This window comes from Aquarana catesbeiana, linkage group LG07 (genome assembly GCF_042186555.1).
Source record: "Aquarana catesbeiana isolate 2022-GZ linkage group LG07, ASM4218655v1, whole genome shotgun sequence".
Classification (NCBI taxonomy): domain Eukaryota; kingdom Metazoa; phylum Chordata; class Amphibia; order Anura; family Ranidae; genus Aquarana; species Aquarana catesbeiana.
Window position 1 is genome coordinate 84509872 of NC_133330.1, and position 26643 is coordinate 84536514.

The window sequence follows — 26643 nt, forward strand, 5'->3', positions numbered from 1 at the left end:
TGCCCAGAAGTATTATACTGTGCCAAATATATACAAAATGTTGTACAACAAGGCATCTCATGTGTGTGCCATCTCCTCACTGATGGTCCTACATGTGCTTACAGAATAACATCCTGAAATATAGTATAGCATCATTGGTTGTATTTTTCTCTTTCATTTTCAAATTGAAGATAGATCAAATTAAAATGTTGGCATTCATCAGCTAAGTAACTAACACCTCATATTTTCATAAAGTCTATCACAGTCCACGTTCCATGGCAGCATCACAATTTTATTCTACCATCACCACTTCTGTTCTGGAAAGGAAAAAAGTCAAGAGCTCTGAAAGAACCAAAATATCTGATTCTTAAAGTGGTATTAAACCCAAAAGCAAAAATGTTGTTTTTATATTAAACCCAATATCAAAAATATTACCGTTTACTAATTCTTAATTTTCCTTTTTTAGATATTTTTCCTTTTATTTTCACCTGGTGATCTGGCCAGTTACACACTTCCTGTCTTAGGGTGTCTCCACTCCAGATGGAGGACAGCAGAGACACCTTTGGACAGCAGCATTGTCAGTCTGGGGAAAGAGTAGTGATCGATGCACTAGCAGCTTCAGACGGTCTTGACTAACCAATTAAAGTAAAACTTCAGCTAACACTTCTTAAGCAACAGGTTTTACATAAATAAATACAAATCTGACCTTTGTTTGCCTGCCCCCCCCCCCCCCCCCCCCCCCGTCAGTGGTGGTAAATGGTTTGTCTTACCTCTCTAACTGCCACTTTTACTGGGCAAACTGTTCTATTAAGTTGAGAAATAACAGATTTAATGGCCAGATCACAAGGTGAATAAAAAAAAAAAAATAACAAAAAAAAAAAGGAAACCAATGCAGCCACCACATCCAAAAATTGGTAGCTGGGAAAATATAAACAGTATTTGGTTATTTCTATTTCATTCATAATGCTCTACAACACTGCAATGTAACCTCACCAGTGACAGAATCCATTCTAAGAACATGCAGAGAGCTGAGGCTTTTGATAAATATCTGTCTTGTATGAATCAGCCTCACTTGGGTTTTGCTCAGATGCTGGTGCCTCAGGGCCATGCAAGTGTGAATCTGCATTTTTTCTCACACTGAACTGAACAGCCTATATTTAACTCACAGACAGAGATAAGAATATACACAGATCATTTTTTTACCTAAGAATTAATGCCAACTTGTTTAACCAAACTACAAAGACTGACATAGGGAGGAAAGCAGGGTGGGTGTTAATCTATTGTTTGAACGGTGGGTGTGTTATCTGCTGATATCTGCCGATATAAAGGATGTTTCAGAGCTTATGAATATGAATAGGTTTGCCTTTCCACAGCTTCCTCCTCCCCGTTCTCCATCAATCACAAAGCTGCTTTGTCACAGAACCTGAGCCCCATACAGATTTACTATCTATTGATGAATAGTAAGTAGCCCCATCTTGCTAGTATCCCTCAGTCACCCATTTTTGAAGCAGTTTAACCATTTTTTATAGCATAAGACAGATAAAGCACTAGTTTGCCACTATAAAAAAAAAAGTAAAATATTATAAACAAGCATCAATGGTCATAAACGGTGGATGCAAGCTGTGTGACCACACACACACACACACACACGAACTAATATAATTCACATAATTAACATAATAGCTTCAAATCACTTTGTCTATTGAAAGGTTTCCTATCATGTAACACCTGACAATACCTTAGAAAAAAACAGATTGCATCCTGTGTAAAGCAGATAAAGGGCGTAGTGATGAGAACAGCTTGTACCTCTTATAGAGCCCATGAAGGGGCTGCAGACACAGGAACTGCCAGTAATCCAGACAGAACGCTTTCAACTTCATCATCTTGGAAGCGGGCAGAGAGAAGTGCCAGTCTGGCACCATCCATTAACAGCAGGTGCCTTATTGCTCAGCTGATTCATTTGCACAGCAATCTGGGAAAATTCCTTGAATCCGTCAAACTCCAGATATAGCCAGCAAGAGAAAAATACAGACTCAAAATCACAGCTCCAAGCTGGTCACATCACTGGAAGTTAGGGAAAGATCTATGGAAAGAAAGTAATCCGCACAGGTTCTGGCTCGTCCCCAAGGTTCATGGCAGAAGCCTTTCCAAAATATTACCCAGAAAATCCTCTTTGCAATAGGAATCAGCGGGACCACTCAGTGTTCTGTCATCGGACACGTCCGGTACATTGTAGCAGCTCATGTGAGCGTGTGACAAAAAGAAATGTCAGAGCGTGGCCCTCCCTGCCTTAAAATAAATTATTCTAATCTTATTCCCAGCACACGTTGTCATTCAGGTCTGTGTGAACAGCTAATCATGAGAGCCACATGCTGCACAGAGGGACAGGCTCCCAGCCAGATACAGGGGCCTTGGGATTGGCCCTCTCTGGTTTCTACGGAAACAGGAACACATTGATAACAGCTGAAATGGGACCTGGATGACAGCCTTCTTCGCCTTTCAGCAGAATAATGTCTCTGTAATGAGCAGTACAAGGCCCTCATAGAGACCCTCAGCACAAAGCCTGATCTGGGATAGCCGGTTTACAAGTAAATACAAGGATTTTACAGTGAAATAAATGTACACAGCTGTCTGAGCAGACAGTTTGGTGATAAAAAGAGCACCCACTGAATTGTATTAAACCACAACTTTTATTATAGCTTAATGTAGAGAAAATGTAATCACCCACAAAATTTGGTTTTACAGAAAAAAAAATGGTGTAGAATAAGGTCTAGAAGAGGGTACGGATGAAATATACACCAGCCATAACTTTATGACCACTGTCGGGTTAAGTGAATTGCAGTGATTATCTCCTTACAATGGCATCTGAAAGTCAGTGGGATGTGAGGCAGAAAGAGAACATGTGGTTCCTGATGTTGAAGCCATGGAAGAAGATGGCCTGGTCTCATGAACTATGTTTTCTTTCATACCATGTGGATGGCCAGGTGCATATGCTTTGCTTACCTGGGGAAGAAATGGCACCAGGATGCAGTAGGGAACAAGGCAAACTGGCAGAGGCAGTGTGATGCATTTGGACAATGTTCTGCTCAAAAAGCTTGGGTTGTACCATTCATTTGGATGTTACGTTAAACGTACCACCTCCTCCGCCTCGAGGCGATTCAGTTCGCATGTGCAGCGCTATAAAATCATTCATTCATTCATTTATTAACACTGTTCCTGACCAAGTACAACCCTTCATGGAAACTGTATTCCCTGAAGGCAGTGGCCTCTTTCAGCAACATAATGTGCCAGGCTACTATAAAAAAATAGTTCATGAATGGTTTGAGGAACACAACAGCAAGTTTGAGATGTTGACTTGGCATCCATATTCTCCAGATCTCAGTCCAATCGAACACCTGTGGGATGTGCTGAAACAATAAGTTTGATCCCAGTCCGATCCATGAAAGCACCACCTTGCAACTTACAAGATCTGCTACTGACGGCCTGGTGTGAGATACCACCTTCAGAGGTCTAGTGGCAACCATGCCTCAATGGTTCAGGGCTGCCTTGGCAGCAAAAGGGGGGCATACTCAATATTGGGTGAGTGGTCATAAAGCAATGGCTGATCGGTGTATATCAAATTAACAATGAAGCCTCTCCAACTATAGACCCTAGTCATACAAGCCTCACATTGCAGTGTACCTGGCTGATGTCTGACAAATGGATTCAAATTGTAAAACATACATTTTAAACTTGATGTTCAGTGAATTGAACTGCCAGAAGAGAAGTGGCTAAGCAAATGAAACACACATCTTGGACCAAGTACTGGAATGTAGAGCACTAGGCTTGTACACATGAACTTTAAAGTAATAATAAACCCAGGAACAAAATATAAAATGTCATATAGTTCAGCTTACAAATCCTTAAATGTGGAGGCTGCATTTGTTTTTTCTTTCTTTAGGGTTTTTTCCTTTACTTTCACCTGCTGATCTGGCCAATAACACACTTCTTGTCTTAGGGTGTCTCCAATCTACTAGTTGGATCAATGGAGACATCCAACAGCAACATTATCAATTGGGGGGAGGAGGTAGTGTTAGGTGAACCAGCAGATTTAGCTGGACTTCACTAACAAATGAAAGCAGAACTAAACCCTCCTATCCTTTACAGGCAAGGAGCCTGCTATCTCAGCCTCAGTTTAATATGCAGTTCCCATAGTGCTGCATATGTAATCAGTTATGACACCAGTCACTTGATAGTTTGAGAGGTTTTTAAGAGCATAAGCAACCATGACAGTTACCATTCATGGCATGCCTTGAATCGAACTGTTCTGGGAAACAGTTAAATTGATGGATTTAGGTCTACAGTTTTGCATTTCTTTTTGAGATGAAAGTTTTACATAAATTAATAAAAGCTGACCATTGTGAGCAGCCCTGTCAGAGCTGAAGGATAACTTCACTTTTAAAATAAATAATTAAATAAATGCACAAAAAATGCACATTTATTCTTTTATTTCCTATGCTTCTGCAAAGCATTGTACCCAGCATTTTCAGCACTGCATCTGCTGAAAAACTGACAGGCAGACCTGATCGGACCGCCCGTGTAAAACCAGTCTAAAAAAAGAAAATGAATGCAGCCACCACAACTAAGAATTGGTAAACTACAATATATTACATTTTTGTTTTGGGGTTTAATACCAATTTAAAAAATAATTAATATCGTAAAGCACTGCAAAAGCTGTTAGCGCCATATAAATTCTGTATAATAATAATGTTCACCTTATATATTCAATATGTTGCCATATGCTTCCAAACAGTTTGTGCAATGGCAAATATATAGTGCTAAGCGACTGTAGGATGCCTTAAATTTGAACTTCAGGAAAACAACTAAATACTAGACAGATAATATGCATATATGAAAGTTGGTTTATTGGCCAAAGAATTTGTATTTCTATCCAACCACTCCTGAGATTTGCACAGCCAGGTAAACACTACTTACATTTCAAGGGTACAGCGTTATTCGCTAGCCACCCCCAAATGTTTGGCTGGACAATGACAGAGCAGCAGCAGAATGATAAAGTCATCCCTCTACTAACTCAACACTTTCAATCTATCAGCATGTTTTTTTGTCAACAAATTTGCTTGCAGCACACTAGATTCAGTCATGTTCTGCCCTCCCCTTTCCCCGATTGAGAGCTGTTTCTACAGAAAATTGCAGGAAGATAATATTCTGCCAAATTCAGATTTTTACACTATTTGAATAAAAAAAAAAGGACAAAAAAACATTTAATGATTTATCAAAGAGTACAGAGCTGCATTAAAGTGGTTCTAAAGACAAGACATTTTATCTTAATGCATTCCCTGCATTAAAGTGGAACTTTAGTCAGAAAATTAGGTCCTGCTAGATGACTTCAGGCTGGCTCCTTTTGCAGGTATAGCTTTGTAAAACATTAAAAATAAGTGTTTATACTGTTCAACTACTTCCAGCCAGGCTTTTTCTGGCACTTTTTGTTCACATGTAACAAGCAGTATTTTTTGTTAGAAAATACTTAGAACCCCCAAACATTATATATTTGTTTTAAAGCAGAGGCCCTACAGAATAAATTGGTGGGTTTTACAATTTTTTATGCCACATGGTATTTGCGCATCGATTTTTCAAATGCAATTTTTTGGACAAAAATACACTTTTTAAAATTGTAATACAAAAAAAACAATACATAGCCCTTTTTTTTGTAAAATATAAAAGATGAAGTTATGCCAAGTACCGTATATACTCGAGTATAAGTCGACCCGAGTATAAGTCGAGACCCCTAATTTACCACAAAAAACTGGGAAAAACTTATTGACCCGAGTATAAGACGAGGGTGAGAAATGCAGCAGCTACTGTAAGTGGGAAAAGAGGGTCAACAATGCCCATCTGCAGCTGCATACCTCCCTGGGTCCTGTGCAGCCTACCTGTATCCTGTGCATGTGCATGTGTCCTGTACATGTGCATGTGTCCTGTGTCCTGTACATGTGCATGTGTCCTGTGTCTTGTGTCCTGTACATGTGCATGTGTCCTGTGTCTTGTGTCCTGTACATGTGTCCTGTACATATGTATATGTCCTGTACATGTGTCCTGTGCATGTGTCCTGTGTTCCTGTGTCCTGTACATGTGTATGTGTCACGTGTGCATGTGTCCCTGTGCAGCCTACCTGTGTCCTGTGCAACCTCCCTGTGGCGATCTCCATCCTCCCTGTGGCGATCTCCATCCTCCGATCAGCGTGTGATAATACAGTTCGGCGGCTATTCCACTGTTCAAAAGCCGCACCTCCTCCTCGTCTGTGATAGGCAGAACACTCAACAGTCAGCGGTCAGCCTATCACGGACATTCTCTCATTCTCATACCACGGACGAGGATGAGAGAATGTCCGTGATAGGCTGTACACTGACTGCTGGAAATGGAGTGTTCAGCCTATCACAGACGAGGAGGAGGCACGCCTTTTGAAAGCTGGAATAGCCTCCAAACTGCATTATCACACGCTGGCCGCCATCTGCCTGCATGATCAGCAGCAGTGACTCCAGTATAAGTAGAGGGGGGCACTTTCAGGCCAAAAAAAAGGGCTGAAAATCTCGACTTATACTCGAGTATATACGGTAAATAGATTCTAAACATGTCACACTTTAAAATTGTGCATGCCCATGCAATGATGACAAACAACGTAATTTCACTATCCATAGGTGACGCTTTAAAAGCCTTTACAAGTTACCACATTAGATTTACAGAGGTGGTCTAGTGTTAGAATTTGGATTTTTTTTTTATGAAAAATAGAGATTAATGTAAGGTCATCCCTGACAAGCAACTATGCACCACAGGGTGATTTCAAAATAGGCCTGAACTGAATTGATTGCAAAGCAGAAAGGTTGAAAATCATGAACTGGATTTTAAATAATTAATAAGGCACAAAAACATGAGCAAAGATGTCAACTGCATTATAATCACCTCTCACATGTCAGACTTCTACACAACAGGTCAATAAATATAATGTTCTTAATAATTAATGCAAAGCCTGTCACCAATCAATAGGACAAATAGAAAAGCACCATGTGCCATTGCAGAACGTTATTAGGAAAAGATAGGTTCAGAGGAAAATGAACATTATTTTTGTATTCGAGTTTGAGGAGTAATGAATAGATGCAGCTAACTGTCTAGTTCAATTAGTACAACTGAACAGTCAACTGAGACAAATAGGTCCTTTATATTACCGTTAATGATCAACTCAAGCCAAAACCTTTTTTTTTTTTTTTTGTAATAGAGCAATTGTCTCTCTGAAATCAAGATATATTGTCAATTACTTTAAACGATTGTAAAGGTCATATTTTTTAAAAAACAAACATGTACTGTATTTACTTCCCATGGGGCACTAATGCATGCTCGCACCCGAGCCCTGTTGCTGCGTCCATTGATACAGACCGGGGACTTGACCCAGCCCCCTGCTCCCTTGTCACTGGCTTTGATTGACAGCACTGGGAGCCAATGGCTCCCTGTGCCCCAGCAAAGCAAGCGAGACTCGGAAGTGAGGGAAGAAAAGAGCTGCAGACATGCATGGTGCTGGATCGAATGAGGTCTCAGGTAAGTAAAAGGAGGGGGGTGATGACACCTAAACAAGTTTTACCTTAATGCAAGGAATGCATTAAGGTAAAAAATGTTTAGGCTTTACAACCACTAATAATGCAGCACACACAGCTATATGGGCTTTGTTACACTTGTGTCACCCTCTCTTGAGCAATCCACGACAAATCGCTTTTCGGAGGGCATGTCACATGTTGCTTGGGAACAATATGTCACCTGCTCATCACCTTTTTTAACCCAATAAACCCTATGCCACCACACCACAATTGCCTGCATTGCAGATAGTTGCAGGGCAGTTGTGACAGGGCCTTATTCCCTTGCATGGGTTAAGATCAGAGGAGATACTTCCCGTCGGTCACAAATGAGGGTATCATTTTTGCAACAGCATGTGCACAACCCTATCTGGCTGCCTTACAGCTTAAAGGAGGAGGTTAGAGGGCTTTAATGTGTTTGGTTGTACCAAACAGCTATAAGTTGATTTCTTTTTGGCTGTATTGGGTGAAGAATACACTTTCTCTTTCCATCATATTATTAAAAATAAAATACATTTTATCTAAAATAATCCTGGCCTAATTTCAACAAAAATGCTTAACACTATGGCCCCCTTCACATTGGGCAGACTCCATTTTGATCAGCAGGGGATCTGTCTGTTTACACCTGCCGGTCCATAGGGGTGACTGACAGGCAGACCTAATTGGACCCTTCATGTGAAAGGGGCCTTAAGGGTCCAAAACTCAAGTAAATCAACTGCTAAAGGTCCACCAGTACTTAGTGTGGTGTTTCCTTCACTTTGTATCTCCCTGAATTGAACATGGTCTGCAGCACTGATATGCCTTGATGTCATAGTCAGGGGCAGCCCGTCCATTAAAGGTTCACAGGCGCCATCCCCTCTATCCGCGCCGCCCCCTATATGGTTAATAGATAGATTCATGCATAGCCGAGGGGGTCGCCGCGGCCACCCCCATTCATGCGTCCGGCCCCTTTCAGAATGCTAAGTGCATGAATTACAGTGGCAGGAGTGTTTTTTTGAAGCACCTGATTAAAGCCATTGGCTCTAATAGGCTTCAAAATAGGGTGGACTTGGAGCGCAGAGCATTGCGATCTGAGCCCACCCAGGTGTGCTAGACAAGCAAATGAATAATCGCTTTGCTAACACTGAATAGCCTCTCCGCCAATCAGGAAGCACGGGTCTGATCCCTGTTTTCTGATTGGCTGAAAGGTCAGGCGATCCTATTGGACGCCTAGGAAGAGATGCACGACGGAAGCCGCCGATGGGGTAAATGTCAGTGGACTGGCAGATAGCCCCCCCAAACAAAAAACCACCAGTTGCCACTGGCCATAGCCCTTGCTCTTCTGACTTGCTCTCCCCCGGCCCCCAAGGGGCTAACCACTTGGAAAAGCATTGAAGTTCTCAACCAGACTGTGTTGTTATGATGGTGTTTTGGAGCCACTGTCCTCTCTACATATGCCTGACACTTTTAAAGATACAAAAAAAAAAAAAAAAAACCTGCAGATTTGTTTTTAGATATTTTCACTGAGTAGCATGATTTCTAAAATGAGAACAAGGTGTATATGAAATAAAATGAATGAACATACAAGGTACATGAATGTTTTGATGAATGATAAAGTCCCCATGCCATAATCTTGCTTTTGTCTCAATGCTATACAACCCCTGGAAAAGTATGGAATCACCGCTCTTGGAAAATGCTCATTCAATTGTTTAATTGTGTAGAAAAAAAAACTAATCATAGACATGCCTCAAAACTATTTTCATCTAAAATTCCAGCCTCCTCTCCCAGTCGATGCCTGTTTAGGAGAAACATAGCGTTGGGTGGAGCCAGGGGACCTGACGTCACCACTCTCTCAGCTGTTCGGCTTCGGCGTTGGCTGTATTTTTTAATTGCAACAGTGTTTTACCCTGCCAATGCTTTGATGTCAGTTGTCCATTCATGGTTTAAAGCATTTTAAACTACTGCACAATGAAGCGCCTCTTTTTCTTTTAAAATACACTATTTCCTGCTATGAGTGGTCTTGCTGGAGCAGCTAACGGAGGAGAGTGTTCCTGATTGCCGCCTCTGCAATTTCAACTACCTGGCGTGGAAGGAAGTCTGTCTCTACTCAAAGACCAGCTGTTCCTGACCCCGAGAGGAGTTTGTTCAGGCTCGCATGATCTCTGTGGTGGGGATCCATCAGATCCTATTTCTGCACTGTCTTAGAAGATCCATAGAAGATTTACTGAAGACTTAAAGAGGAATCACACCTCCGGTTTATGATACCATCACTTTCCATATGAACTATAATTTTTTCATTTCTTTATATTCACATTGTTATTTGGTTTTAATTCGTGTAGCGCACTGAACTTTTTTCTTTTTTTTTTAACAGTAAAGGAACTTTTTTCTTTATACTGTACAAAACCTCATGTTCAAGGTTTTTTAGTTGCAGCACTCAGGATTATTTATATTTCATATATTTGCAATTTTGTGTGTTTTTTATGCACTTTAAAATTTTCATCCATTTAAATTTCACATTGGTTTATCACAGTTGGGGGTAGCACGGAACGTTTACCATATATTTTAAGAAACAGTTAAAAAAAAGAAAAAAGAAAGAAAAAAAAGAAAAGAAAACTGTAGTCAGTAGGGGTGCGCATCTTCACTGGTCTCACGATTCAATTACGGTTATCCTGTCTACGCACGTGTGCATGGTTAAAAACTTTTTATCCAAAAATTCAAGCAGTCAGAAAAACTCACTTTTTCCTCCAGTGGCAGAGGAAAGGTGGAATCAGTGGCAGAGGGATGGATGGGATCAGTAGCAGAGGGATGGTGGGATCAGCGGCAGAGGGATAGATGGGATCAGAGGGAGAGGGATGGATGGGATCAGAGGGAGAGGGATGGATGGGATCAGAGGGAGAGGGATGGTGGATGGGATCAGAGGGAGAGGGATGGATGGGATCAGAGGGAGAGGGATGGTGAGATCAGTGGCAGAGGGATAGATGAGATCAGAGGGAGAGGGATGGATGGGATCAGAGGGAGAGGGATGGATGGGATCAGAGGGAGAGGGATGGTGGATGGGATCAGAGGGAGAGGGATGGATGGGATCAGAGGGAGAGGGATGGTGAGATCAGTGGCAGAGGGATAGATGAGATCAGAGGGAGAGGGATGGATGGGATCAGAGGGAGAGGGATGGATGGGATCAGAGGGAGAGGGATGGATGGGATCAGAGGGAGAGGGATGGATGGGATCAGAGGGAGAGGGATAGATGAGATCAGAGAGAGAGGGATGGATGGGATAAGAGGGAGAGGGATGGATGGGATCAGAGGCAAAGCGATGATGGTAGTGGAGGGTTGGGATCATTGACACTGGCACTCACCAGCTCTCAGTGTCAGTCGATATTTCCTCCTCCATGCTGCTCAGTGTGTTTTTTCCTTCTGGTGCCTCCAGTAAAGCCTCTCCTGATGTCGGGTCTCCTTAAGCTCTCCCCCTGCACTGTACTGGCTGTCTGCTCATCATCTGACTTTCTGCTTCAGTGAAGGGGAGGGGAGGGGGATTTATCCACCAGGCAGGCTCTGCCTCTGTGTTTCTCCCAGAGAGGCAGAGCACAGCACGGAGTGACAGAAGCCGTCATCAGAGATCTATTCGGCCGACTCGCAGCATCAGTGCAGCATCGTGAACGTCTGAATCGCGATGCATTGATGTTGCGATTATATTCAACACTCCTAGTAGTCAGTTGCAACTTTTTTTGCAAATCAAGCAGAGGAAAAAAATATGGAATCCCTCAATTCTGAGGAAAATATTATGGAATCACCACGTAATTTGCGGTTCTAAAACAAACATCTGCATCAGATTAGATCCTGAAAAATTATGTCATCATCACCAAACATCCTTTCATTTCATTGGAACGGCACCAAACAAAAGTTCCAGCATCATCACCCTGCCCAATACAGATTCGTAATTCATTGTTGAATCACTTTAATCTAGTCAACCGCAGTCCATGATTGCTTTTCTTTAGCCCACTGTAACTTTGTTTTTTCTGTTTAGTTGTTAATAATGGTTTTCGTTAGTACAAATCAAATAGGAAGGTTGTTAAAGAGAAGCGTACTGATAGACCAAGGAAAACATCAAAGCGCACAACAAAACAAATGAGGAACAAATTGTCAGAAACTGGAGTCAATGGGGTTTATTTACTAAAGGCAACTCCACTTTGCACTACAAGTGCTCTGCAAATGCACTTGGAAGTGCAGTCGCTGTAGATCTGAGGGGGACATGTAAGGAAAATAAAAAACAGCATTTTTGCTTGTACATGATTGGATGATAAAATCAGTGAAGCTTCACCTCATTTAAGATCTTCCCTTCAGATCTAAAGCAACTGCACTTCCAAGTGGATTTGCCTTTAGTAAATCAACCTCAATGTCTGTGACCGAACTGTTATGCCCTGTACACACGACCAGTTTTCCCATCGGAATAAACTCTGAAGGTTTTTCTGACGGAGTTCCGACGGAATTCCGCTCAAGCTGTCTTGCATACACACGGTCACACCAAATTCCGACCGTCCAGAACGCGGTGATGTACAACACGTAGGACGGGACTAGAAAATGGAGGTTCAATAGCCAGTAGCCAATAGCTTCCGTCTCGTACTTGCTTCAGAGCATGCGTCGGAAAAATTTCTTTCTAGGTCCGTCAGAATTTTCAACGTAAAAAGTCCCATGGGGCATACACACGATCGGAATATACGATGAAAAGCTCCTGTCGGACTTTTTCTGTCGGACATTCCGCTAGTGTGTACAAGGCATAAGACTTAGCCTAAAGGAAATGGTATTTACATACAGAAAAGCCAAACACAAAAAACATCATTAACAACTAAACAGAAAAAAACAAGGTTACAGTGGGCTAAACAAAAGCAATCGTGTGATGTGTATGAAAGTAATATTCAGCGATTAATTACAGATCTGCATTGGTCAGGGCAATGATGCTGGAACTTTTGTTTGGGGCTGTTTCAATGAAATGTATGAAGACAACTGCCTGAAAAAACATGCACATTTCCACAATCATTAATGATATGAGGTTGCATGTTAGGTAAAGGTACAAGGGCGGGGGGGTTGACAGTGATTAAATCTTCAATAATTGCACAAGTTTATATTGAGATTTTTGACGCTTTTCCTATTCCATGATTTGAAAGGTTTGGTGATAATGACATCATTTTTCAGGATGTAATCTGATGCAGATGTTTGTTTTAGAACTGCAAAGTACATGGTGATTCCAAATTTTTATCCTCTGCTTGATCTCTTGATCTACAAAAACAGTTGACTACAGTTTTCTTTATTTTTTTTAGATGTTTCTGAAAGCCAGAAGGTTGGAATTTTAAATGAAAACTGTTTTGAGGCCGCATTAGGGCCATGCCTTACTCACTCTTTACGTTTGTGGGACACAGGTAAATTTTCGGCAGGTTTAATCTTCCCCCCATCTACCATTACTTTGTCTTATTCATTGCCCTCCATTTCCCCCGGGGTGTGAAAACCCAAAACAATTTTCCTGGTGGACATACAACGGCTTTGTAGACATTCATTCTTTGAATACTCCTACTTGGATAATATCATTTGATGCCCTACAGTCCACTGATGACATCCCCCTGTGCGAGCACTATAGCTACTTGCAACTCAGACACTTTGTCCAACACCTTATAAAATCACGACCTACGCCATACACATTGACTACCTTTGAGAGTCTTTGTGGGAACCGACTTCACTCCCCAGGTCTCATTTCACTAATCTATTTATCCATAATTTCTATCAAGAAACCCCCATTGCGGCCTTACCATCTTCAGTGAGAGAATGAGTTAGGGAGGCAGGTAGACCCAGAGGACTGGCAGGTCATGATGTTCAAAAAATGTTTTCATTTTGGAGGACGCTTACAAAGTACTGTACAGGTGGTACTATATGCCAGCTAGGCTGGTGTGTTTCATCCCATCTTATTCTCCTCTCTGCTTCCGAGGTTGTTCACAAGAGGGCACAATGGCACACATTTGGTGGTCTTGTCTGAAGGTATGCAGAGTTTGTCAGGGTTTACACTCTCCTTCGTAATATTTTTCACACTAACCTAAAAAGAGACCCCTTTGAGACCCTCCTTTGCAAGCCGATTGCAGAAATGCTCCGTCCGGAGTGCCAATTAGCTATCTATGTACTGCAACTAAACTGACTATTTCGAAGGCTTGGAAATATCCGATACTTAGCTTTGAATCGGTAAAAACCGAATGAATGATATGGTGATACATGAGAAACTGACGGCCTTCCTCTCGGACACACGATACATTTCTTAGGGTTTGGCATCCGTGGATAGCGGATATCCAACCTTCTAGATTTGATACTACGCTCCTCTCAATTTTTTGATTCTTTGGCGCACACCCCGTAGGACTCTCCTCCTCTCTCTTATTTTTGGCCTCTCTTCCTTCTTTTCTTTTTACTTTAACTTTATTCTGTGTATTTATTTTATAGGCCTTTTAGGCCATCGGGCAAAGGGCCTGGTTAGGATGGTTACAGTGAAAGAACTTTTACGGTTATACATTGCATTCTCACCCATATGTAACTATATTGCCAATAAGCTTACAAGTTTTACCATGTTTAGCTGCATGTCCAATTGTCCATGTTCCAAGTCAGCATGCAATGTAATTGGCATTGCCAAATTTCCTCATTTAGAGACTTATGGACTTTCATTAACACGTAGTACTGAATATGAAATTTACTTACAAATTTTGTAGATTTATTAGTCTCATGACACTTGATTTTTTTTTTTTTTGTAACATCTCATATGCAATGTAACCATCCCATTGTTGACCTACTCTGTTGGATTGAATACTAATAAAACTTTTTGTAAAAGAAAATAGTTTTGAGGCATGTCTGTAATTAATTATTTTTTTACACAATTAAACAATTGAATGAATATTTTACATGAGTGGTGATTACATACTTTTTGCCATGGGTTGTAGATACTACAGACACTGAAAGCACTAAAGCTACTGGTGATATATATTTTTTTACGCCGTAAAGAAATAATTGTCTTCAATCTAGTCAGTTTGAACCTATTCAATCTGCAAAGACTGGACAAAAACATACAAGAGTCAGGAATTAATGAGGTCAAGTCTCCCTTCTGAAAACTACTAAAATATCACTTGGTGTGGAAGTGAGGGAGAATGATTCCTAAGGCTGGATTGACACTATTGCGTTAATACGTTTGAGTTAACCTGTGTTGTGTAAAAGCAGCCTATTCATTTGAATGGCCTACCTAACACACTAAATGCATAGCATGCTGTAGTGTAGGGGTAGGTAATCTTTGAGAGGTGAAGATCTACCTGAACAACATGAAAGAGATCAAAGATTACCAGGGTTCAGTGCCATTTTTTTTTAAAGCGAAACTTCAGTCATTTTTTCATCTTTCCATCTATTAAATCCTCTGCCAGTAAATACCTTATACAGCCCATTGACTGTTTCTTGTCTGGTAAAAAGCCTAGGCCTATGACATCATGCACAGCTCTCTGTCTCACTCTCGTGAGAGTTTGCCAGGAAGGGGGGGGGGGAGTCATAAGAGGGCCAATGAGAGCTGCAGAGCTGTGTGTGTCTGTGTAAATCCAGGAAGTGAACAGGCAGCAGCTTCAGCTGCCCACAGTTAAAATGGATACAGCCAGACTTAGTGGAGGGAGATTTCTGCAGCATATTTGGCAACTACAGTATCATAGTATATATAAAATAATATGCAAAGTGGTTGGAGGGAAGCTTCAGAATGGCAAAGATGTTTTTATTACAAATTATGTGAGCAGAACGCAGTTCCTCTTAAACTAGGAAGGCCTAACTATATAGTAAGGAAAACTTAGAAAAATATAATAAAACTAATGTCACTTTAAAAATATAAACTTAGCCTCCCTTAACAGTGGACAGTGTCAGTCAGTAGGGCAGTAGACGGTGTCAGTAATTCTTATTTTTATTATTTTTTACAATTTTATTTTTTATTATTTTTGTAAGGAGCCCTGTTGGGAGGCTTAGGTGAAAGGGGAGCACACGGGGAGCAGAAAAAAAACAGGAAAAAGGACAAGAGGGGTAATGGAGGAGGCATTTACTGTAACCGATTCCCTGGATTTTCCTCCTGCAGCAACTGTATGCTGGTGGGAGGGAGAGGAGGAGAAGCTGGCTTTCAGCTGCTGCAGGAAGAAAAAAAAGGGGATCGTCAAAGACAGGTACAATGTGTGCACAATTAGTGAGCATTTTGACCAAATCATAATTTTTATGCATATTGCCCAACTCCAAGCTGTATAAACGTCAATGCTTATTGGACTTGAGCATATCAGGTGATGTGTATTTGTGTAATGTGGGAGGGTGGCCTAAGAAGATCAACACCCAAGGTGTGCAGAATTATTAGGAAGCTTCTTTTCCTCTGGCAAAATGGGCCAAAAAGAGATTTAACTGAAAAGTCCAAAATTGTAAAAAGTCTTTCAGAGAAATGCAGCACTCTTTAAATTGCTAAGATATTGGGGCGTGGTCACAGAACCATCAAAGGTTTTGTTACAAATAGTCAACAGTGTAACATATTGAGAAAAAAAAAGCAAATTAACTGCCAAAGATTTGAGAAGAATCAAACGGGAAGCTACCAGGAACCCTTTATCCTCCAGTGCTGTCATATTCCAGAACTGCAACCTAACTGGCGTGCCCAGAAGTAAAAGGTGTTCAGTGCTCAAAGACATGGTCAAGGTAAGGAAGGCGGAAACCTGACCACCATTGAACAAGTTGAAATGTCAAGACTGAGCCAAGAAATATCTGAAGACAGGTTTTTCAGAGGTTTTATGGACTTATGAAATGAGAGTGACTCTTGACGGACCAGATGGATGGGCCTGTGGCTGGATCAGTAAAGGGCACAGAACTCCACTTCAACTCAGACGCCAGTAAAGCGAAGGTGGTGCACTGGCATGGGGTGGTATTATTAAAGATGAACTAGTTTGACCTTTTCGGGTTGAAAGGGGACTCAAAATCAACTCAATCAATCCCAAACCTACTGCCAGTTTTTAGAAGACACTTTCTTCAAGTTGTGGTGCAGGGAAAAGTCAGCATCTTTCAACAAGACCATGGTATTTATACAGGACAATGCTCCATAGCATGCATCGAAGTACTCCACTGCGTGGCTTGCCAGTAAAGGCCTTAAAGATTTAAAAAAATAATGACATGGCCCTCTTCCTCACCTGACCTAAACCCTTTTGAGAACTTGTGGGCCCTTCTTAAACAGGAGATTTACGGTGAAGGAAAACAGTACACCTCTCTGAACAATGTCTGGAAGGCGGTGGTTGCGTCTGCACAAAAAGTTGATCGTCAACAGATCAAGAAACTGACTCCATGAATGGAAGGCTTATATGACTGTTACTGAAAAGAAGGGTGGCAATATTGGTCACTGATTTTTTTTTTTTTAAATGTCAGAAATGTTGAATTGTAAAATTTGAATTGTTTGTTTATTATTCTTTCTTTAACATATGAAAATAAACAAGCGAGATGGGAAATTGTTTGTTTTTCATTTAGTTGCATAATAATTGTGCACACATAGATATTCTCCTAAGAGAGTCAAAAACCTTACTTTTACTTTTTTAAATATTCAGGTTTGAGTTTTTTTTAACATTTTGGATTGATCACTGTAGTTGTTCAACAATTAAATGAATCCTCAAAAATACAACTTGCCTAATAATTGTGCACACTGTATTTAAAAAATCTGAATTCCAAGCAAGTGGCTGGGATTTGGATTTTACTGCCCCCTCCCTACTGTGGTGCATTAAGGCAGCTGCCTAAGCAGCCTTATGCTGGCACAGGGCCCTGTCCAAAGCAGTGTCCTCTGCCTTCTTCACATCACCCCCCACAGTAGTGTCCTCTTCCCCCCATAGAAGTTTTCAACCACCCTTAAAATTACCCCCCCAGTAGTGTCCTCTACCCCGCCCCCACAGCAATGTCCTCTGCCCCCCTTTTCCCCATAGCAGTGGCCTCTGGTTCCCCCCCCTCTCGGAGCATTAACCCCTGTCCCCCCTTCCCTCTGTAGCAGTGTCCTCATCCTTTCCCATAGCAGTGTCATCTGCCCCCCTTTCCTCTATTTCCTTAACATTACCCCCACATAAGCAGTGTCCTGCATGTGTTCACAGAACAGAGAGTGGAGGGTAGCACAGTTCTGGTTAAAGAGTGGGGGCTGACGGAGTGACTTTTCATATTAACAAGTTGGTGATTGGTTGCTAGGACTGCCCTGTGTCCTAGCAACCAATCACCTGCCGGTTAACTTGAGAAGTTAATTTGGCCAGCTCCTGCTCATGTCCTCCATCCTGGGTTGTGCTGCCTCCCAATATTCGCTGTGTCATGAGGATGAGAGCGGCTGAGGGGGGGGGGAGGTATGGGTGGACGAAGAACTGGCACCTAAAAGGCAAGGTCGGCGGCACAGAGACCTGGTCGCAGTCTACCTGTCACCTGCCTGCAGTCATCAGGTAGACCGCAATTGATGGGTTGCCGACCGCCGCTGTAGTGCGTCACTGTGCTCATGCTGTTCTTCCACGCAGGTGCATCAGTAAGGTTAGTTGGGGAACCGTTATAAATAAATGGCACCACAGTGCACCAACATACATAACGTGTTTTTCCATAGCAATACAAAGCCCTGGGCCGCTTTGTGTATCAACCACATCTCAAAGTGAAAGTAAGAGCATCAGTTAATATAAACATCAGCAAGATGGAGCTCTGGCTGGTGTTCGCCAGCATGCCACCTGATGCATTTCACCCTCATTAGGCGCTATGATTACATCCAATCAGAGTGAAACACATCAGATTATCATGACCAATAGGCAGGGACTGTACCTGAAGCTTTACGTTCGCTTTGAGATGTGGTTGATACACACACGGAGTGTGATCCAGGGTTTTGTATTGTTGTGGGTGGGTGGAGCCGGACATGCTCCTTCAGGGACCAGCATCTGAAGCAGAAAGAGAGCCAGTGGGATGCTATGCAGGAAGCTTGGCTTTGAGCGGCGCCAGATCCGTCAATTATGATAATGTGTTCTTGCCAAATCACAGCAGTGTGAACTCAGCCATTATAATAGACTTACATAACAAAAAAATGTAAAAAATAAAACATTCCTATATATAGACGGGGTTCCATCAAAGTAATATTGAGGGCTTTCATCTCCCAAAGCACGTTAACCGCGTTACTCGCAGTCCGAGGTTCCACTGTACACTGTATGAAAAATTGTTCAATCAAGAAAAATTTTCCATCTTGCTCCTTCGAATTTTCTTACTTCTTCTTACCATAACTGTTAAAAAATTTAATGAAGACAACATTTTAAAACAGAAATCTACAATTCCAATTCCCAAAACGTTGGGACAATGTTGTAAAATATACATAAAAACAGAATGCAATGATTTAAAAATCTCATAAACCTATATTTTATTCACAATGAAAGACATACCAAATGTTTAAACTGAAAATGTACTATTTTAAACAAAAAATAAGGTAATTTTGAATTTGATGGCATCAACATGTCTCAAAAAAGTTGGGAAAGGGCCATGTTTACTACAGTGTATCATCCCCTGTTCTTTGGCCAACACTCTGTAAACATCTGAGAACTGTGGAGTCCAGTTGCTGTAGTTTTGGGAGAGGAATTGTTGTTCTTGCCTGATATAGGCTTCTAACTGCTTAATTTGCAAACTTTTTGTTGCACTGCCTCCACTTTTTACGAGAAGAGTTGATGTCATCAATTTTCAAATTACCTTTTTCTTCTTAAAAACATTTGATATGTTTTCTATTTTCTGTTGTGAATCCTGGGAACTGGGTTTATATGTGTATGGCCAGCATAACAAACAGGGAACTAACCATTTCTCTGTAAGTCCTCCTTAACTGTATTTTAATTTCAACCATAGTACAATGCTAAATTATATTGCAATATTAAACAACAGCCATAATGAGTCAATTCCTGCTAATCTCCCCCTAAACCTATGAGCTATTGCATTGCCTTTAGAAGCAGTTCCTTTGTCTGCTGAAGCTATCTCCAATCTCTGTTTAATGAAGCCGTTAGATTAAAAATGTTCCTGGATGAGAACATCAAGCTTTTCATTGTTACATTTTCACATTCAATGATGATTTAATCTTGCAGCTCAAATACTGACTGTGAAAGCTGTAAACTCTTGGTCAGTTTTCAGTACTTTACAAAGAGCAAACCACAATAAATTATGCATTGATAAACATCTACAAATAGACAAATGCAGCAAAACATGTATGTTCTATAAGACATGATGGGATCATTCAGTCTAGGTCAGGGGTCTTAAAACTATGGCCCTCCAGTTGTTCAGAAACTACAATTCCCATCATGCCTAGTCATGTCTGTGAATGTCAGAGTTTTACAATGCCTCATGGGACACGTAGTTCTGCAACAGCTGGAGGGCCATAGTTTGAGGATCCCTGGTCTAGGTAAAGGAATAAAAAAAGGTGTGTGTAACCGCGCTACTATACAATGATATCCTAAAAAGTTAGCAGCCAGCACAGTTTGTTGATAAGCAAATAAAAATAAAGTCCACATGCGGCGCTGATCTAAAAATAGCAAACAGTCTTTCAAAGGGAAGGAGAGATGAAATCCCTTCACCAGCTTCAGGGTATAAGGAAAGGCACACCACACCACAGTGTCAATCCAATCTCCTTACCAGAAATCAATGAAAAGCAGGCATGTATCAACCACTCTGCAATGGTTCCAGCTCCACTCTCTTGCCAGAAGATTGGGTTTGGCTCAATCACATAGAAAGGACTTGTATCTACCACCGCTCATATACCATATATACTCGAGTATAAGTTGAGTTTTTCAGCACATTTTTTTGTGCTGAAAGTGCCCCCCTCGACTTCTACTCGAGTCAAGCAATTTTCTGCAGCAAAAAATTTTATTTTCCGAACCAACTTTGTGGCCCTGTATCTCAGGGCCACTTGGTGCTAGGAACCCCAAATTTGGTGTGCAAACCCAATGGAACGGCTACCATAACATATCCAAAGCTGGGGTTCCTAGCACCAAGTGGCCCTGAGATACGGGGCCCCAAATTAGGTTAGGAAAATGTCATTCTCTGCTGCAGAAAAGTGCTTGACATTTTCTGAACCGATTTTTGGGGCCCTGTATCTCGGGGCCACTTGGTGCTAGAAACCCCAGCTTTGGATATTTTATGGTGCTAGTTCCACTGGGTTTGCACACCAGATACGGGGCCCCAAATTCAGTCAACTGTGTCCATCTGCAGCAATGTCATTTCGGGACACTTTGGGTTCAGAGACCCCAAATTTTGGCTGTAGCTAGGGGGCATCTAGGAACCCTTAACTACCGAGTTTGAAGTTCGGGGGACCTATGGCTGCAAATGGGCACAGTGAGGGCATGCAAATGGGCACAGTGAGGCTGCAAATGGGCATTGTTGACCCTCTTTTCCACTTACAGTAGCCGTGCATTTCTCACCCTCATCTTATACTCGGGTCAATAAGTTCTTCCTATTTTTTTGTGGTAAATTAGGGCCTCGACTTATACTCGGATCGACTTATACTCCAGTATATACGGTACTTCCAAATAGCCAGGACATCCAGCAACCAGGTGTATCTCAAAACCGATCTCCCCCAATTATGAGGATAACACCACCAATGGAGGAATAAAGCAGCATATAGTGAAGCCCGTACAGTATGCAAAAATAATTTAATAAGGTGCACTATTTTTAAGATAAATGAAAACGAACATCAAGATTTAAAAATGGCCACGGCTCTCAGCGTGCTTGTGTTTCCGCCCACCTAACATGTTTCATCTTATGGGACACCCTATGAAGTTAGAAGCTGATTGGCTACCATGCACAGCTGCACCAGATTTTGCACTCTTCAGTTTTAAATACCTGTCCTCTGGACAATTCAAGATGTGACAATTTTCCGTTCAAAGAACAATATATGATCTCGAGGCTCTTACATATTTTTAACATAAAACTACAGAAGAGAAATTAAAAGACTTTTCTCCTTTGTAAGATACAGATACACATAAAAGAAGCTGAAACTGATATTTTTTTGAGGTATTGTAAAATTAGTGCCACCTAAATCTATAATGAATACTATAGACCAGTGGTGGTTAACTTGGCAAATACGGGGGTCCTTAAATAAATGTACTTTCTACTGCAGCCCTCCACTATACATATCCCATGCGTTGTAGTCTGTTCCATAAAAAAATAATGCCCATTAAAATGTGCTGACAATGCATTCAAAATATGTGGCCATACATGGGTCATTTTTTTTGTTCAGCCACCGAATTAAATGAAAAAACTGACCTGATTCCCACATGCATGAATCCTCCCCTACTGTCTCAATGTATTTTGGCAGCAGGGAGATTCTCTCCCCCAGCTTCGCTATCAGAATACAAAGATCAGTGCTACAGTCTGCTGCGCTGATCGGGTGGGAAAATACAGACAAAGCAGATGAATAGAAATTGATCAGTAGATTGATTTCTGTTTAGCCACAGTGGCCACACATGGATCGAAATTTGTCCGGTCCTCTGTGTGATCTGCAGTCACCATGGTGCTACACATGCGAGCAATTATGATACTTGTCAGTTTGGTTGACAGCGCAAGCAACTGTGACAGTTACCATTAAACATGTGCGGTTCGTTTCGTTCCAAATAAATATTCGGACAAATTTTTCATTATTCGGAGATTAGATTATATCCGAATAACCAAATTACAGTATAATTGAAGTTTACTGAATGCTCCGAATAACTAAACAAAATTCGTCTGAATCTCCAAAATACAAATTGCAATTTGTATAAAATTTATATCAAATTCCAGTCGAATTTGAACTGTAAAAATGTTTCTGTAATCAAAGACTGTGTTTGTTTTTAGAATACCATTTCAAAATAATGCTGATTTAGTTAAGCCAAAGGTGATTTAAAGAGTCATTGTAATCCTCTGATGTAGATTTTTTTTTCTTTGTTCACATTGCCACATTCAAATAAAAAAATTTAAAGTTTTCAATCCGGCCGATCCAAAGTTTATCAATTGGAACATTTTGAACGGAAAAAAAAAATTGGTTAATTCAAAGAAAATTAAAGAAATTCCGAATACGAATTGAATGAATCAACCGAATTTACCAAAACTAAATAACTAGATTAACGAATCAAAAAAAAAAAAAAATTTACTCACTGATACAAAAAGATCTTGACCTGTGCTGATGTACATAAAAAACGTGTGAAAACTCGCTTCTAAAAAAAAAAAAAAAAAAAAAAAAAAAAAAAAAAGCGTGCAACCTACAAAATTTTATTTCAAAAGAATAAATGTTATGAACAAAAACCAGGGGTTGGAAAAGTTTATGGGTCTAATGCACTCAGATTGTATACCATAAGGAAATTGGTGCTATCCAGAGCAGCTCCTGTGGTGTTTGGAGGAGCAATTGTTTTGACTAAATTGCTGTTTGACCTTCTTTTGAATATAAGGAGTCAAATAGTTCTGGTTAGGGTCACTTGTTTTGGGGAGTGTGAGTAGCACAATTTGAGTGCTGAAGATTGAACACACTATTCATTTTGAGAAGCATGACACTTTTTATGGACACCATTGTATTCATGCTTTAATAAGCACAATCATTTATTTATTTTTTTTTTATATTTAGTATAGTCTGTAACACTTTATTGCTATAATATTGCTAGAAAGTTTTAGGACTGGAGTTATCATTCATGGCATGCTGTGAATGTTACTGTTTTTGGAAATATTTAAATCGATGGATTCAGTTCCGCCTGTAATCACTTTCCCCCCTAAATCCGCTTAAGTCCCAGAGCAATTTTTTTTTTTTTGCCGATGATTCAATTCCGATGTTATATCTTTGTTTCCAATCGATCCTATAACATATTATACATTGCCTTACAGGACAGACAAGGCTTTATTTTGGTAGTGATTTTGGATAATTATATATATTTTTTACTTGTTTTATTTTAAATTAATAGTAAAACATTTAAAAAAATCAATTTCCTATATTTCTTCACAAAGCAACATGCATGTCCACCTTCATCTATTCGCCACAAAATATTACCAACAAATGCTGCTAATTAAATTATGTCACATTATTGCAACTTTTATGTAACATAGTGGAATAGTAAAGTTCCGAGTGAATGTATGTGTTTAACATACATTAGGAGAGCTTGATCCCCCTTTAATGCTATGTTGTGATGCATACAGGGGGAAAAAAAGCAAAAATTGTTAGCATAACATTTAATTGATTAGGCACACTGGGTCTGGGTCCATTTTAATATGGCACGAGGACAAACAGCCAACATCCATATGTGCCACCTGGGACTCAAGCAATTAATACAGTTAAAGTGTTACTAAACCCACAACAGAAAAATCAGTCTGTATATGCAGCATAGCATGCTTGTTATACTCACTGTGAAAGTTAAGGGGTTAATCCTCTGCATTGTGTAAAAAGGCTGTTTTATCCTGTATGCACAGATCCTCCTCCTCCTGCACTGGCCTTCCCCCTCCTGTCTCTTTGGGGAAGGCCAGCCAACACAGGCAGGGTCAGTTGTGTCTTTTATGCTGGAGAGAACTTTTACTTGTTCTCAGAGCTAGCCAGGTGACATGATATTGACATCACACGTGTGGGCATGTATACAGGCTGCTGTGGAAATCTCCTTCTGCCTGAACTCTCAGCACTGGAGAAACTGTGCAGTTTATCATGTAACCGTGGTATACAGATCATTCAAAAAGGTATATAGTGGCAGTATTTTAATGTAAAAAAAAAGATTTATAAGCTGTGTGCACTGGGGGGGTGCGGATGAACTATTTTCATATTACTGGGTTTAGTAACACTTTAATGCAGCAGACCCTAATGTACAAAACACTTCCTTGGCGCACATGTATCAATTCAACACATAGTTTGAATGGGAACTTGGATAAGATCATGTCAGGTTTGCTCAAACATAAATTAGCATGCGGGCAACAATCTGCTCGCTTATGCAGTAAATATAAATATCATTAAGAACTTTGGGCAAATTTCATGTGAACTTGGAAGAAAGTTTTTTTTATTTATTTATTCTTTGTTACTGGGTTTAAATGTGCAAGGGCCTTGCTTTAATTCTAAATTTTGTGTTTGCATCTAGGCTGTAGCCAGCCTGAGTTTTGCTTATGTTATTTGGGAATGTTAGGTTTTCCCCAAACTCAAGGGCACTGTTTGCTTCAGTCTGTTTTGGGGAGTGTACTTCAGTAAACAGAGTGGAACAAACAATGTATCAGGTTATGAATATGTATTCTTCCCAGGCCAACCACTTCAGAGTTTATATCAGTGATGTGGTCTCCAAATATTTGGAGGGAACTTTTAGAAGGGTCCTCAGCAACCAAGGAGAGGATGTATGTGTGTGAGAGGTCCAGCCTTTGCCTCCCAGGTCTGCAGTTAGGGGAGGGTGAAGCTGTGTGAGGGTCTTCGCCTGGGGCTTAAGCCTGGGTCTCATCTTCACAATCTTTAGAAGAGTCTGCTGGATGGATTTTGCTTGAAGAATGTACTATTTCAAGGTTTCTGTGAATGCTGGCATTAGCCTTAAGGCCTAGTTCTCACCTTTTTGTGCATTTTCAGTTTTGCAGAAACACACTACAGTCCATTTAACATGGTTTCCTATGGGTCATGTTTACATCTGTGCATTTTATGGAAAGGGCCTGGGACTTTTTTCTGGTTTTTGGTTCCATAGACTTCAATGGATCAGAAATGTGTATTGCAAAATGCACCTGGAATATGCAAACTGCAACCTGCATAGGTGTGAACCAGGCCTAAAAGACCAGTTCCTATTGGGAGGCCACCAAGAAAGAGCGGTTATTAACTTTGATATTACTGGAAGACTGCTACTAGAGAATTTGAACCTGCCAGCCCTTATTGTTGCTGACAGAGGAAGGCTGGAAACATTTTTGCTGTTTTATTATTATTATTATACAGGATTTGTATAGCATCAACAGTTTGCACAGCCCTTTACAATCTAAAGAGAGACAGTACAGTTACAATACAATAAAATAGAAGAGGTTTAAGAAGGCCCTGATCATAAGAGCTTACACTCTAATAGGGTGGGGCAAGTGGTACAAAAGGTTATAATTGTGGGGGATGAGCTGATGGAAGAGATAAAAGTTCAGATAGTTGGAAGCATTATGGGCTTCCCTGAAGAAATTAATTATCAGGGGTTGCCTAAAGGCAGCCAGAATGGGAGATAGCCAGACAGATTGAGGTAGAGTGTTTCAGAGGATTGGAGAGGCTCTGGAGAAGTCGTAGAGGCAAGCATGGGAGGTGGAGAGAGCAAGCTTGAGAGCAGGGGGTTTTGGGAGGAGTGGAGAGGAAGGAGTGGGTGAAATTTCGAGACAGGATTGGTGATGTAGCTCGAAGCAGATGTGAGGATGGCTTTGTATGTTTTTGTTGGTGTTTTGAATTTAATTCACTGGAAAAATGGAGGAGGGCACCAGCAGGGGAGGATATTATCAGCTCAGTTTTAGAGAGATTTAATTTAGGGAAGTGGTGCAACATCCATGTTGATATATCAAATAGAAAGTTAGTAATGTAAGAGGAGACTGAAGGAGTGAGGTGAGGAGTAAAGAGATAGATTTGGGTGTCAGATGGTGTTGGAAGCTGTGGGAGTTTATCAAGTGACCAAGAGAGAAGGTGTATATAGAGAAGAGAAGGGATCCAAGAACAGAGCCTTGTGAGAACCCTACAGAAAGAAGGAACGGAGAGGAGAAGGAGATAGAGTTATAGGCAACAAAGAAGGAGCACTGTAATAGATAGGAGGAAAAACAGGAAAGACCTGACTCTTGGAGGGGAAGCCAAGGAAATGGAGTTTATTGAGAGGCAGGTGGTCAACAGTATCAAAGGCATCTAAGAGGTGGAGTAGTGTATAGTGTAGTGGCCGTTGGTTTTAGCAGTTAGTGCATGCTTTAGGGTACTTTCACACTAGGGCGGGGGCGTTGTCGGCGGTAAAGCGCTGCTATTGTAAGCGGCGCTTTACCGTCGGTATGTGGCCGCTAGCGGGGCGGTTTTACCCCCCTGCTAGTGGCTGAGAAAGGGTTAAAACCACCGCAAA

At 40.9% G+C, this 26643-nt stretch overlaps 1 protein-coding gene across 8 annotated transcripts in view; it reads right to left on the minus strand.

The window, feature by feature from the left end:
- IQSEC1 (IQ motif and Sec7 domain ArfGEF 1) overlaps positions 1-26643 on the minus strand; it is a 1490190-nt gene that overhangs the window by 384870 nt on the left and 1078677 nt on the right. The window contains exon 1 of one of the 8 annotated variants that reach the window (XM_073592400.1): positions 1786-2338. The exons of the other annotated variants lie outside the window; for them this stretch is intronic. Within the exon in view, the coding sequence (XP_073448501.1) occupies positions 1786-1901 (116 nt within the window). The 5' untranslated portion in view covers positions 1902-2338. Of the gene's footprint in view, positions 1-1785; positions 2339-26643 lie in introns of those variants that run through there. 8 annotated transcript variants of the gene reach the window in all.